Here is a 12,649-nt window from a genome sequence, read left to right on the forward strand (position 1 = left end):
GAACATGACTTGCTTTTTTTCAGTCTATTATGTGCAACATTTCTGGGTTTGATATTGTAAAAAGATCAAATCCAAGCACTTTTTATATAAGTTTGTGAATAGCTTCCTTTGATTTTTAAAATATGGCATGACTATTAAAAAGTTCAGATCAAATATCTCCTGGTTATTTTTTTTAATGAGTTAACAGTTTTGTAGACAAACTGGTATATAACAGTTTACCCTTCATTGAATTACTGTTATTGTGCCTGGCACTAGGCCAATGTTGGGATTTATTTATTTATTTTATTGGGGGGTGAATTCACATTAAAATCAAAGCATCATGTTTGTGGAGTTTTTTTGTGTCAAATAAAAAAAATAATAAGCCTTGCATTTATTCATTGAAACATTTAGTATATAATTTAAATATTGTTAGTCTAATAGCCTAAGTCATTTTGAACGTTTTAGGAAAACAAAAATACAACAAATACGACAAACAAGAAGAGTCCAGTTCCCTCGATTAAACGTTTGCAGATTACCGTGACCTGCGTGACAGAATCGACATAGACATTATACAAATATTCAAATTTTTAGCAAGCAATTTTTTAAAAAGTTTTTTATTGATATCGTTCCAGTAAGTTAAAAAGGACTCAGGAAATTGTTTTAAGGCTAAGGATAGGTCGTACTGTAGGAATGTACTTACCTGTGTTTAAATTAATTAATCCTTTCGCAACCAATACAGAAGAAACGTAATGCACTGTCGAATAACTAAAAGTGAGTAATAAGTAATTCCTTTGAAAACGTTCTACTGAGCTGCTTAAAACTGATTATGTGCTATTTGTTTGGTCAAGCGGGTAAATTAAAGGGTTATTTATTATTTTGTCAACTTTATTTCACTATAACTACATAAATGTTTATATTATGTTTATATGAATAACTATGCAGTCACAAAAGCCATTCACTATTGTTCTAATAGGTTGGTCATAGCCTTGGTTACTGTTGCGTCGGAGGTTTTGTTATGGTCTGCGCCGTTTTCTGACGTCAAAGGAAATGTAGTTTTACTTAATTGGAAACTCTTTAGATTTCCTACCACGGTAGTTTCTTGAACATCATCTCCCACAATACAACGGTGCAATGCGCAGTCGTCGCGCCGCGGAGTGAAAGCGATGTCAATTGCTAGCTTAGCCGCCCGCGGGACATTGAATGACTTTGTGAAGGAGCGAGAAGCGTCCCGTTTTTTGACAGGGCCGGATCGCTTTGGGAGCTCATGGAGGCCCTCATACCTGTCATAAACAAACTGCAAGATGTTTTTAACACGGTGGGCGCGGACGTCATTCAACTGCCGCAAATAGTTGTTGTGGGGACTCAGGTGAGAAACGTCACTTTGTTTTGGAGGCTAGCGAGTTTGTTAGCATGATCCCCCGTTGGTAGAACTTCAGTCCGAGTTTATGGCTTGTATTTTTATGACATTATCACCTCTTAAGGTTGCTATTAGGGTTAACCAACCTAAAAATAAAACTAACGGGGTTACCTCAATTATGTTTTTTTTTCGCGTTTCGTGACTTATTAGTAGCAATAACGATCATCATCATAAAATACGATGTTGTTGTATTAATCTATTATAGTTTTGTTTCGCGTATTAAATCATAACATTGCTGTTGTAACGTATTGTATGTTATTGGCGACTTGGCTCATGCTTGGCTGCTTTCAAGACTGATGGAAAATATGTTCCACAAATATTAATTTCTACAGCCCCTGTTTGGTCACTTCAAATATGAATAGCTTATATCGTGGTAAGTTTCATATACCAGCCATAATACATTTAGTCAAGTGGTTGTAATTAGCACGTATTCCTACAATAGCACATAGCATGATCTATTAGCATTGTGCACTGATCTCGGGCGAAATAATTCTTTCAAATAATAATAAAAAAAAAAAAAACATAATTCACCAACCTTTTCAAACTGAGAGTTGCTTCTTTGGTGCTGATTAATGCAAAAAGCTACCCAGCTTGATGCACACTTCTGAAAGAACAAATGAGCTCGCATTCCCTTGAACTAGTATGTTATTATTATTAATTATTGGTATTCATCAATGTGAAGACACTTCATATTAATGATTTTTCACAATAATTATCAACAATGATTTAACAAGGAAGGAAATGGATAAATATCAACACGAAACACTTTATTTCTATGAATCTCTGCAAATGTTTACTTTTGACAAATGATCACTTCTGTAACATTCCTAGGAAATCCTTATGTCCCATCACTAGTGAGCTGTTTTTCTAGAGCAGACCTCCACGTGACTCACGTGGTCCTTGCGAGCTAACCGGTGCCTGGACTGCTGCACTAGCTCCTAATTGGTTTAAAGTGGCAGGTTTTGTCAAACGTGATTGCTTTCTCTGAACCGGTAATCGGATGTGGCGTCTCAGCCGTTTTAGCAAGCATCACCAGGTGTTTGAGTGCAGCGAACCAAGACTATGGGGATGTTTTTTTTTTTGCTGGTTTATCCTTGCTAGTGAGCTCCAAAGACCAGTCAGTCAGTAGATGTCCTATGAATAGTATTGCTAACTCCATGTTGTGCATGTCATGTTGAAACACGTTTGGAAATCCAGTCCAAGTAACCTTTGCTCTGTGAATAGAAAATCACATTGCATTTGTCTTAACGTCAAATGTAGATCTAAAATTTTTTTTTAAAAAAACTACCTTCTCTGACTTTTTCATGTTTGTGTCTTTTTGTCTTTACAGAGCAGCGGCAAGAGTTCCGTTTTAGAAAGCCTTGTCGGCAGGGATGTGCTACCGCGCGGCACAGGCATCGTGACCCGTCGGCCGCTCATCTTCCAGCTCGTCCACGTCGACACCGAAGACCGACGGAAGACCAGTGAGGAGAATGGTAAGCCAGCCGTATTTTTAGATTTTATAAGTTTTTTAAGTTATTGCATCTTGTATTATCCCTGACTTCTAGAGCATCGGGTACGATTGTAGTCCACTAGCATTGTTTATATTGTAGCAGTCTAAATTCTTCTTCCAAGGGCCACATACAGAATTATCAATGGATGAAAGGACCACTTTGGAGCCTTTGAGTTTAGCTCTATTTCATCCCGTTTGCTAACCACGCTAAAACCAATCCATCAAGCAATTATCTATTATCTATATATTAAAGACGCTAGACCATCGAAACTAAGCAGCAATAATATTAGTTTCCCGCCAAGGATAAAGAATATATATATGTGAGAAATTGTTATGTCAGTATGTGTTGCTACCGGTTTTCCAGGTAGCGCTTTTTTTTTTCCAAATATAAGTTGTTTAAATGTTTCTAATTCCAGCAACGTTGATGCCCGTCTATTGCGTTTTGCATTGTGTGTTAGCATAATGCTAGCAGAAGTTATTAAGGAGTTCATGTGGTTTGTTTAAATACAGTGTGTAATCGCTTAGTTTTTTTTTTAGTTTTACAGTTAACTTGAACTTGGAGTGTCAATAAACTGCTTGAAGAGAGCACTTGGCCGCTGTTTCTTTCTTTCTTTATTTTTTAAGAATTGTTCGTTATCTGCCAATCAGCTGCTAGTTGTGAAGTTAAGCCGCCACCATAGCTAGTGCTTGAAACCAACATTTTTGCTCTCAAATCAAGACATAAAATTGGTCGAGGGTCAGGTATGTATGTTACCTCAACTGACCTCAGCTTTTGTACAATCTCAATCAAGATCAGGCGATCACCAGGCTAACCTATTTGTTGTCTCTCTCTTAAACTACAGAATTCAAGAAAAACGGGCGCTTTTACAGAGGTCTCCTTTTCTTTTGTTTGTTTTTGGGGTTTTTTGCCTCAAAGTGTTTGTATATAACGTATGCTCCCCATTTCCGCCCCTTCATTTGTGTGGCCTGTAAGAAACCCCCCACCCATGTGGCTTCACTCAGTTCAGATTGGTTGAAAATTTTTCTTTTCATCATTCTCTGAACATACTTGTAGACCCAAAACAGCTGCAAGGTCCTGAACTGCCAGCTTCATCTCAGATGACTAACAGGCTTCGCCTTTTGCGTCCTTGTTTTGTTGTGCCGCTTTAATTGGCTTGTGACTTCCGCAAACATGCCTCCCTTCTTTATGTGGAAGGGTTTTTATTGTGCTTCTGTAATTTTTCCCCCCGTTTTTTTTTCCCCTCAGCTTTACGCTCTGGCGAGTTTTTTAGCCACCAGACAATTCCTCTTGTGAAAAGTTAAACAGAACAATGATTTGTTGGTCACATCATTGACTGATAACATCTGTCCTCAATTTTAATCTCTTCAGGCATCGATGGCGAGGAATGGGGCAAATTCTTGCACACAAAAAACAAGGTAAAGCTGCATGAAATGATGTCAAATGAGCCCCCTCAAGTCCTGACTAACTATTAGATGGTTGACATTTTCTCTCCCTCTTTTTTAGATCTACACTAATTTTGAGGAGATACGTCAAGAAATTGAAGCTGAAACAGAAAGAATATCAGGCATTAACAAGGTTAAAACATAATCTTTGAGCATCTTTGCAAAAAAAAAGTGTACCAAGCCATAAGGCATTTTGTAGACGGGAGGCCTTTACCTTTAATAATACATGTAAAATCCATATTGTATATTAAAATAATGATATCCAATATCTCTTAAATATTGAGTAAACATTTTTATTATATCTTCTCTTGGGACAACAGTGCCAAAATGACACTTTGCTACAATGTTAAGTAGTCTGTGTACAGCGTGCATAGCAGTGTAAAATTACTCTCCCCTCAAAATTACACACTACCGTTATTATCTAAATCACTGGCAACAAAAGTGAGTACACCCTGAAGTGAAAATGTTGAAAGTGGGCCCAATTATCCATTTTCCTTCCCCGGTGTCATAAGACTGGTTGTTGTGAATGGGGAGCAGGTGTGTTCAATTTGGGGTTATTTATCGCTCGCATACTGGTCACTGGAAGTTCAATGTGGCAACTCTCATGGCAAAGAATTCTTTGAGGATCTGAAAAATGGCAGTTCTGGGGAAAAAAAGGTGGCTGCACAAAATGTTGACATTTTGCGCCAGAATTACACATTTTCACTTGGGGTGTACTCCCTTTTGTTTCCGGTGGTTTAGACATGAATGGTTGTGTGTTGCGTAATTTTGAGGGGACAGTAAATTAACACTGTTATACAAACTGTACCCTTATTGGTTTACATTGGAGCAAAGTGTCCTTTCTTCAGTGTTGTCCCATGAAAGGCTATAATAAAATATTGCCTCAAATATGAGGGGCTTACTCACTTTTTTGTGAGATACTTTATGTATACAAGCAGAAAATACAAACAAAAAACAGCTTCTGGTCTCTTGCATGATTTTCACTTTGTGCAATAGCATGGAGCTGCCTCTTTTCAACCTAAATGGAAATGCAAACTTTTTGTTTTTCTTTGTTTTTGTCCCCAGGGTATTAGTGAGGAACCCATTCACCTCAAAGTCTTTTCACCTAATGTTGTCAACCTCACACTGGTGGACCTGCCCGGCATTACGAAGGTGCGATACATTAAACCTGTGCAGATGTGATTGTGGTCACATTTCCCATATTGATTCTTGTTGTTGTTTTTTTTTTATGTGAAGGTGCCGGTGGGAGACCAGCCAAAAGACATTGAGATTCAGATCCGCGAACTAATCGTGAAGTACATCTCCAACCCCAACTCTATCATCCTGGCCGTGACTGCTGCTAACACAGACATGGCGACGTCAGAAGCCCTCAAGGTGGCCCGCGAAGTTGATCCTGATGGTAAACGCTTTGCTTTTTTTGTTTGCTTTGAATGCATCGCTGACACGTCATCTAATTGTTTCCTCCGTGATGTAACCAGGTAGGCGGACGCTAGCAGTGGTCACCAAGCTGGATCTAATGGACGCCGGAACAGACGCCATGGATATCCTGATGGGCCGAGTCATACCTGTCAAGCTTGGCATTATTGGAGTTGTCAACAGGTGACGGGGTGTCCGTCCATTTGTCCGTCAGTCGTGCGGTGTGCTAACTGTGGGTTCCTGTTGAATTTTTGTTTTGTTTTTTTGTGGCAGGAGCCAGCTGGATATCAACCAGAAGAAATCAGTGGCAGATGCTATTCGCGATGAATACGCTTTTCTCCAAAAGAAGTACCCCTCCCTTGCAAACAGAAGTGGAACTAAATATCTGGCCAGGACACTGAACAGGTAAGAGTAAGTTCCTGTTTTCAAAGGGTTATAGATACACCTTCATATTTAATGAGAGACAAATATGATATATATATGATATATATATATATATATATATATAATGGACCCCTGAAAATCCGCAAATAAGTTTTGTAACTGTCAGGAAAAAAATACTGATTTTCATTTTATTTTCAAATCCACGAATAGGTGAATCCATGGACCCCTAACCATAATTCATTATTGTGGATGCAGTTGTGTAGTATTTGCAAAATGTATAAAAAAATATACAGGGTGTTGTAAAAAATTGACATCATTTGACATATGAATAGCTAACTACCGTACACAACGTAGGAAAACAAAATTAAATAGGCTTCACGTTGAAAAGTCAAATATTTTTTACCAAAATTCCAACAACATGTTCAAATGGATATAACATAAAAAATTCGTACGTGTGCTATAATTCTTGATCCTTGGTGCATTTTGACAAAAGCATGTAAGTGTATTATGGTAACATTAGTTTGACTTAGTTTTTCTCCTTGGTTGTAGATTGCTAATGCACCACATCCGAGACTGCCTCCCAGAGCTGAAAACCAGGATCAACGTGTTGGCGGCCCAGTACCAGTCGCTGCTGAACAGCTACGGCGAGCCAGTGGAGGACCAGAGCGCCACCTTGCTGCAGCTCATCACCAAGTTCGCCGCCGAGTACTGCCACACCATCGAGGGCACGGCCAAGTACATCGAGACGACTGAACTGTGAGTCGGGCTGCTGCCATTTGGGCACCAGTGGCAGAGCCAGAGAATATGCAATGGGGTGGCCAGGGTGATAACAAAGGTCATTTTGGTGTGGCACATAAAATGTAACTTAAAGCGTTTTAGAGAAAATGCACTTTATGAGGTTTAGTCCATTTACTTGCATTACTTCTTAATCTGGCGGATGCACTGATTTATCTCAACAATGGGTCAACCCCATACATCTGTGGCCAACCCATTCAACAAGGCATCTACATACACTTTATATAATGGTACCTTGACTTACAGGTGACCCAACGTAGGAGTTTTTTTTAGATACAAGCAAAAATGTCGTGTTGCATGCAATGATTTGAGTTACAACTACGCTTAAGATTATTCACCACTAGATGGCAGCAGCGAATTTCACATCAAGTAGCAATTGGGTAGCTAGCCAAAAGTTCTTCAAAAAAAGAGGGCAAGTGTGGTTGCTTCAAGCTGTTAACGCCACTCCTAGTTCAAGTTTACACTGAAACTAAACAAAACAAAGAGAATCGCGTGTATTTAACCAAACCACTAAACTTTGCCTTTCGAAAGTCCACCAGTTTAATGTTAACAAACAATGCACATTACCATAAATAGGCTAGCGAAACTAGCATTGATGTTGCAGTAGTTATAAACCTTTAAACAGTGGATATTTGAACACAAACATTTTTGTTTAGCGTGCACGTTATCACCACCATCTGTGTAGTCAGAAATGATATAGTTAAACATTCTGAAAATCAACCTTCACTCTGTTATAGTTAACTTAATTGTAATCATCTGCTCGTCAGCTGGTTTAAACTGCTTTGTGTCTCTTTTGTCACAACTTGATCCGTACCCAGAATCACGCTGCAAAATGAAAAATCGCTGGCCAGGTTTCAGTCTCGAGTCAGATCCGTTCATTTTGGGCACGCTCTGAAAATCAATTTGACCGAGCCTTCTACATCTGCCCCTCCTCAGCTGCGGCGGCGCGAGAATCTGTTATATATTCCACGAAACGTTTGGTCGCACGTTGGAGTCGGTCGATCCCCTAGGCGGTCTGACGACAATCGACGTGCTCACGGCGATCCGTAATGCAACGGTGGGTCCCTGCGACATCTGATCACAATACGTTACTCTTAAGAACCATCTGAACAGTGTGACAACCTGTTGTTCCCAGGGGCCCCGGCCGGCTTTGTTTGTGCCTGAGGTTTCCTTCGAGTTGCTGGTCAAGAGACAAGTGAAGCGTCTGGAGGAGCCAAGTCTGCGCTGCGTGGAGCTGGTTCACGAGGAGATGCAGAGGATCATCCAACACTGCAGCAACTACAGCACACAGGTGATGACAGGCCACAAATGCAGGTGCAATTAAAATATTGTGGAATACTTCATTTTAGTCGTTCAAGTCAAATAGTGAATGTATTGTATAGATTCATGACACAGAATTAAATATGTATCTTTTTTTATAATTTTACAACTAATGAAAACCCCAAATTTACCAGCTCGATAAATATTACTTAATAAACAATCAAAATTATTTGTAATATTGAGTAGCAATTGGACTTCTGATAAGTATTTTCATGTGATTAATGCATTTCTGTAATTTGAGTTTCATTTTTTTTCAATTAAACGACTGAAATAAATGAACATTTCTATGATACTCTAATTGAATGAGGTGTACCAGTAGAAGCAATGCAGACCTTTGGTCAGGCTAAAAAATGTAGAAATAAATAAATGGATAGCTGCATTCACACATCTTGATGGCTAAAAAGGAAGTGGACGGTTCATTTTGGATTCATGGGTACACCATTGAACCTACACCAGCACGATAATGGGTTAAATGGTTTCTGCAGTGTTTTATGTTGCCAAATGCGTAATTTGGATCAGATCCAGATTAAAACTGTGCTTGAGAGATGTTTCTAATATTTTTTTTCCCCCTTGTTCATCTACATGAATTGAGCAAATGTCCACATTTCCTCAAATGGTGACCTCCACGCTGATAAGACGGCGCACTTCGAAAAGGTTAACAAGGAGCTGGAGAGAAAGCAAACTCATTATGGTAGCTAGAATTATCCTTATTTGTGGAACAAAATATACATTCTAATAATAATAAAATGCATTTAGGTAAGTAAAAGCCACCTCTCTAATAAACACCATTACACTAATTTGTAAATGGTGCCATTAATATGTGGACCCAAATTTAATCAAAACATCCTTGAGAGAATACCTACTCATCATAAAAAAAAATACCTGCTTGTGGAATCTTATCTTTAAATTAATTTATGACATTTGAATTTAAACTTTAAAAATAGATTGTTCATAATTGTATTTTTCTCTCTCACAGGAGCTGTTGAGATTCCCAAAGCTTCACGACGCCATTGTCGAAGTGGTCACCTCCCTGTTGAGAAAGAGACTGCCAGTCACCAATGACATGGTACGAAAAGCTGCCCGCATTACTTAACTATACTATTAACAATATCTCATAATTAAATGTGTTTTTGTCTTAAGGTTCACAACCTGGTTGCAATTGAGCTGGCGTACATCAACACCAAACACCCCGACTTTGCTGACGCCTGTGGCCTCATGAACCATAATATTGAGGTTACAAGCCCTGCACTGTTTTTTCTTTCTTTCTTTCTTTCTTTCTTTTTTTTTTTTAATGCAGATTGATTTTAACTTTAGTTATTCACTCTAATCACTGATGAGAAGATATTAAATGTCCTTTATTTGTTTTCACAGGAGCAAAGACGCAACAGAATGAGGGACCTGCCCTCTGCTGTGCCCCGAGACAAGGTACTATTTTACTATAAATCAAAGTGCAAGAGCTGTACCAACCAGTGCTGTTTTACACCACTGAAAACTACAAGCACATTTATGAGCATACTGTATTAACCTTAAAACAAATAGAACATTGTACGGGGTCTCTTTGTATTTTTATATATATATATATATATATATATATATATAAAAAAAAAAGAAACATGAGCTGCATTACACTATTGCACAGCTGCATTACACTATTGGCACTTTTTTGAGTGATGACAGTAAACAACACCTAATTTAAACAAAGCTTGTTTACATTTTTCTTGTGATGCACACGCGCTCACGTGATCGTGTCTCCCTTGCCGATCTCTCTTCCGGCCAGCAGGCGGCAGCCGGTGGCGCTCAGAGTGCGTCTTCCGGCGATCAGACGGACAGCGGCGGAATGGGGAACTGGAGAGGGATGCTGAAAAGGGGGGAGGACGGTATGGCAGTGGACAGGACGGTGCCCCAGAGCCCCCTCCTCAGCAGCCCGCAGAAGGGGCATGCTGTTAATTTGCTCGATGTGGTAAGGACGACTTTAAAATTATAGAATGACTTGCCATAAGTATATATTGTCTGTTTTTGTCTATGGAATATGGACTTTAGTTGACTTCTTGTAACTGCTGCTAATGTACTACTGAAACAAGCAAGCACTCCAGAGACCCAACTATTGTATAAAAGTCATTCAAAATTACATTTTTCATAATGTGTCCCCATCCTACCTGTTCTTCCTCTCCAGCCTGTTCCAGTATCCAGGAAGTTGTCCGCTCGGGAGCAGAGAGACTGCGAGGTCATCGAGAGACTCATCAAGTCCTATTTTCTTATCGTACGGAAAAACATCCAAGACAGGTACACAAGGACCTACCATCACGTGATCCGTGTTCCTCTCGAGAGTCAGAATCCTCGGCGAGAGCGTTCTTCACTGTCCCGCTTCTTCCTTCCTTCCTTCCACCTCCTCCTCAGCGTGCCCAAGGCGGTGATGCACTTCCTGGTGAACCACGTGAAAGACTGCCTGCAGAGCGAGCTAGTTGGCCAGTTGTATAAGTCGGTGCTTTTGGATGACCTGCTGACTGAATCGGAGGACATGGCGCAGCGACGCAACGAGGCGGCAGACATGCTCAAGGTACTCTAACCTACAAAACACACACTGAGGAAACCATTTTGCGCATAAAACACTATTTGATGCCAATGCTATAATGGAGCCAGTGCTTATTTTAGTCCTTATCTATTAAACAAACCAAATAATTTATTTTTAAAAAACTTTTAATATTAGCCACTTGATTAGGTGTACCTGCACAATCTAATGAGACGCAGTGCGTGACTACTTAGACCGTGCTGTCGGTTTACGCAGGCGCTGCAGAAAGCCAGCCAGGTGATCGCAGAGATCAGAGAAACGCACTTATGGTGAGGGAAGCCGCGCTCCTTCAGGCTCCTCCTCTTCCTCAGCCCACCGCACGGAGCACCTGCCCCCGCACACGAGTCCACATAGAGACAGAAAGTCCTCACAGTACAACAGTGATTGCTATATGTGTATGAGAAGTCATAGTTTTGAATGTACAGTCTGGATGAAGTCAAGTCTTACCATCCAGTTTCCATCACTCAACCCTTCAAAGATCCCACCAGACCAGAAATATTATATTTTTCTTATGTACCAAACTGTATCTATATGGATGGTGTTGTTATTCATCAGAAGAATGACTGTTGTTTGTGTGGAATACAATTAAAGATAGATGGGGAAAAAAAATAAAAATAAAAAATCTGTTGTCGTCATCACGTCACATGGTAACTCTTGTCCCCAACCCCACCTGTGAACTGACAGCAGTGAAACCCCACATATTAGTGAATTTGCACAATAGTGAATTTGTGTTTTTTGTAACCTATGCTCCATTTACTCACTGATTTTTGTGCTCGGGCCAAAGCAATGAATGTACCGTATTTTCACGACCATAAGGCGCACTTAAAAGCATTATCATTGAACACAACATAATCATAAATAAATTAATGATGGTTGTTGTTCAGTCATCAGTCATATTTAAAAAAAAAAAAAAATAATAATAATAATAATAATAATAATAATTCAGAAATTCTGCCAGGGTATGTAAACTTACGAGCACAACTGTGCATATATATGCAGTCATATGTACCCTTGTCATATTGGAATGAAAGTGTAGGCTACAGTTTTTTTTATAACCACTCTGTGGCGGTGGCATTTTGGAATGAAAGCGTACAGCTTTTTCATAACCACTAGATCGTGGCATATATTTATAAAATGCCCCATTTGTTCATATACCCATGTATAATGCGCACTATTGACTTTTGACAATTTTTTTGGGGGGGGGAAATGCGCATTATACATAGTTTCGTTAATTGAACTTGTTCAGGTGCAACACTGAGTGAAAGGTTTATTTATTTATTTATTTATTTGCTTCTCTAACAATGAAGATACAAATAACCCATGTAGACCTAATTTGCTTGTGCAAAAAAAAAAAAAAAAAAAATATATATATATATATATACACACACATTATTGTGTGTAAATGCCAAAAGATGAGTTTAATGACAATGCTGTTTGTGTAAAGTGCTAGTCCACATGTGTTTTATCGAGCATTTTATTTAGGCTAGTATACTAGCTAAAAGCCTCATGTGAAGGTAGTTTGTTTATGTTTAATTTAACTACTGAATACAGTTGGTTATGTAACATAACCAAGAAGCACGGTCTTGATGCTTTATGATTGTCTCCAGTTGAAGTGCTTTGCCACCATCTTGTGACATCTATACAAACCCCTTTTTGAGACGGGTGTCAATTATTCACGGTTGTTCACTGTGCTGTAACAGTAGAGCTATATTGATAAATGCAATCCCTTCTGTGACACTTCAGGTGTGTCAAACTCATTTGAGGTGAAGCACATGATTTGCTTTTGCGGGCCACATAAAATGAGGTGGCAGGCCAGATCTGCCCCCCCAGGCCT

At 39.3% G+C, this 12,649-nt stretch overlaps 2 protein-coding genes across 6 annotated transcripts in view; both read left to right on the forward strand.

Annotated features, from left to right (window-relative positions):
* Positions 1-304, forward strand: part of dnajb9a (DnaJ heat shock protein family (Hsp40) member B9a) — a 4,676-nt gene extending 4,372 nt beyond the window's left edge. For both annotated transcript variants that reach the window (XM_061676659.1, XM_061676658.1), the window contains one exon: positions 1-304. This exon is cut by the window's left edge and continues 2,335 nt beyond it. The gene's annotated coding sequence lies outside the window, so the exon portion shown is untranslated.
* Positions 305-1,123: 819 nt separating this feature from the next.
* On the forward strand, positions 1,124-11,667 carry dnm1l (dynamin 1-like). 4 transcript variants are annotated; one of them, XM_061678034.1, is made up of 19 exons: positions 1,124-1,345; positions 2,727-2,871; positions 3,731-3,760; positions 4,258-4,304; positions 4,393-4,464; positions 5,397-5,483; positions 5,568-5,730; positions 5,810-5,930; positions 6,021-6,152; positions 6,681-6,887; positions 7,863-7,983; positions 8,062-8,217; positions 9,223-9,312; positions 9,387-9,479; positions 9,618-9,671; positions 10,024-10,206; positions 10,420-10,529; positions 10,644-10,803; positions 11,032-11,667. In XM_061678034.1, exons 1-19 carry the CDS (start codon positions 1,244-1,246, stop codon positions 11,086-11,088), a joined length of 2,130 nt encoding a protein of 709 aa, XP_061534018.1. In that variant the 5' UTR covers positions 1,124-1,243; the 3' UTR covers positions 11,089-11,667. The 4 variants fall into 4 exon arrangements, with proteins under 4 accessions (XP_061534018.1, XP_061534019.1, XP_061534020.1 ...); XM_061678035.1 differs by having other exon boundaries at positions 10,027-10,206; XM_061678036.1 differs by lacking the exon at positions 3,731-3,760.
* The last annotated feature ends 982 nt before the right edge of the window (positions 11,668-12,649 follow it).

Source organism: Phycodurus eques, chromosome 5, assembly GCF_024500275.1.
Source record: "Phycodurus eques isolate BA_2022a chromosome 5, UOR_Pequ_1.1, whole genome shotgun sequence".
Taxonomy (NCBI): Eukaryota; Metazoa; Chordata; class Actinopteri; order Syngnathiformes; family Syngnathidae; genus Phycodurus; species Phycodurus eques.

Excerpts from the sequence above, each read along its gene's own strand:
- dnm1l (XM_061678034.1), top strand. The coding sequence starts at position 1,244 with ATGGAGGCCCTCATACCTGTCATAAACAAACTGCAAGATGTTTTTAAC. Across the intron at positions 4,465-5,396 it reads GAATATCAGGCATTAACAAG|GGTATTAGTGAGGAACCCAT; the intron begins GTTAAAACATAA and ends TTTTGTCCCCAG. Across the intron at positions 10,530-10,643 it reads CGGAAAAACATCCAAGACAG|CGTGCCCAAGGCGGTGATGC; the intron begins GTACACAAGGAC and ends CCTCCTCCTCAG.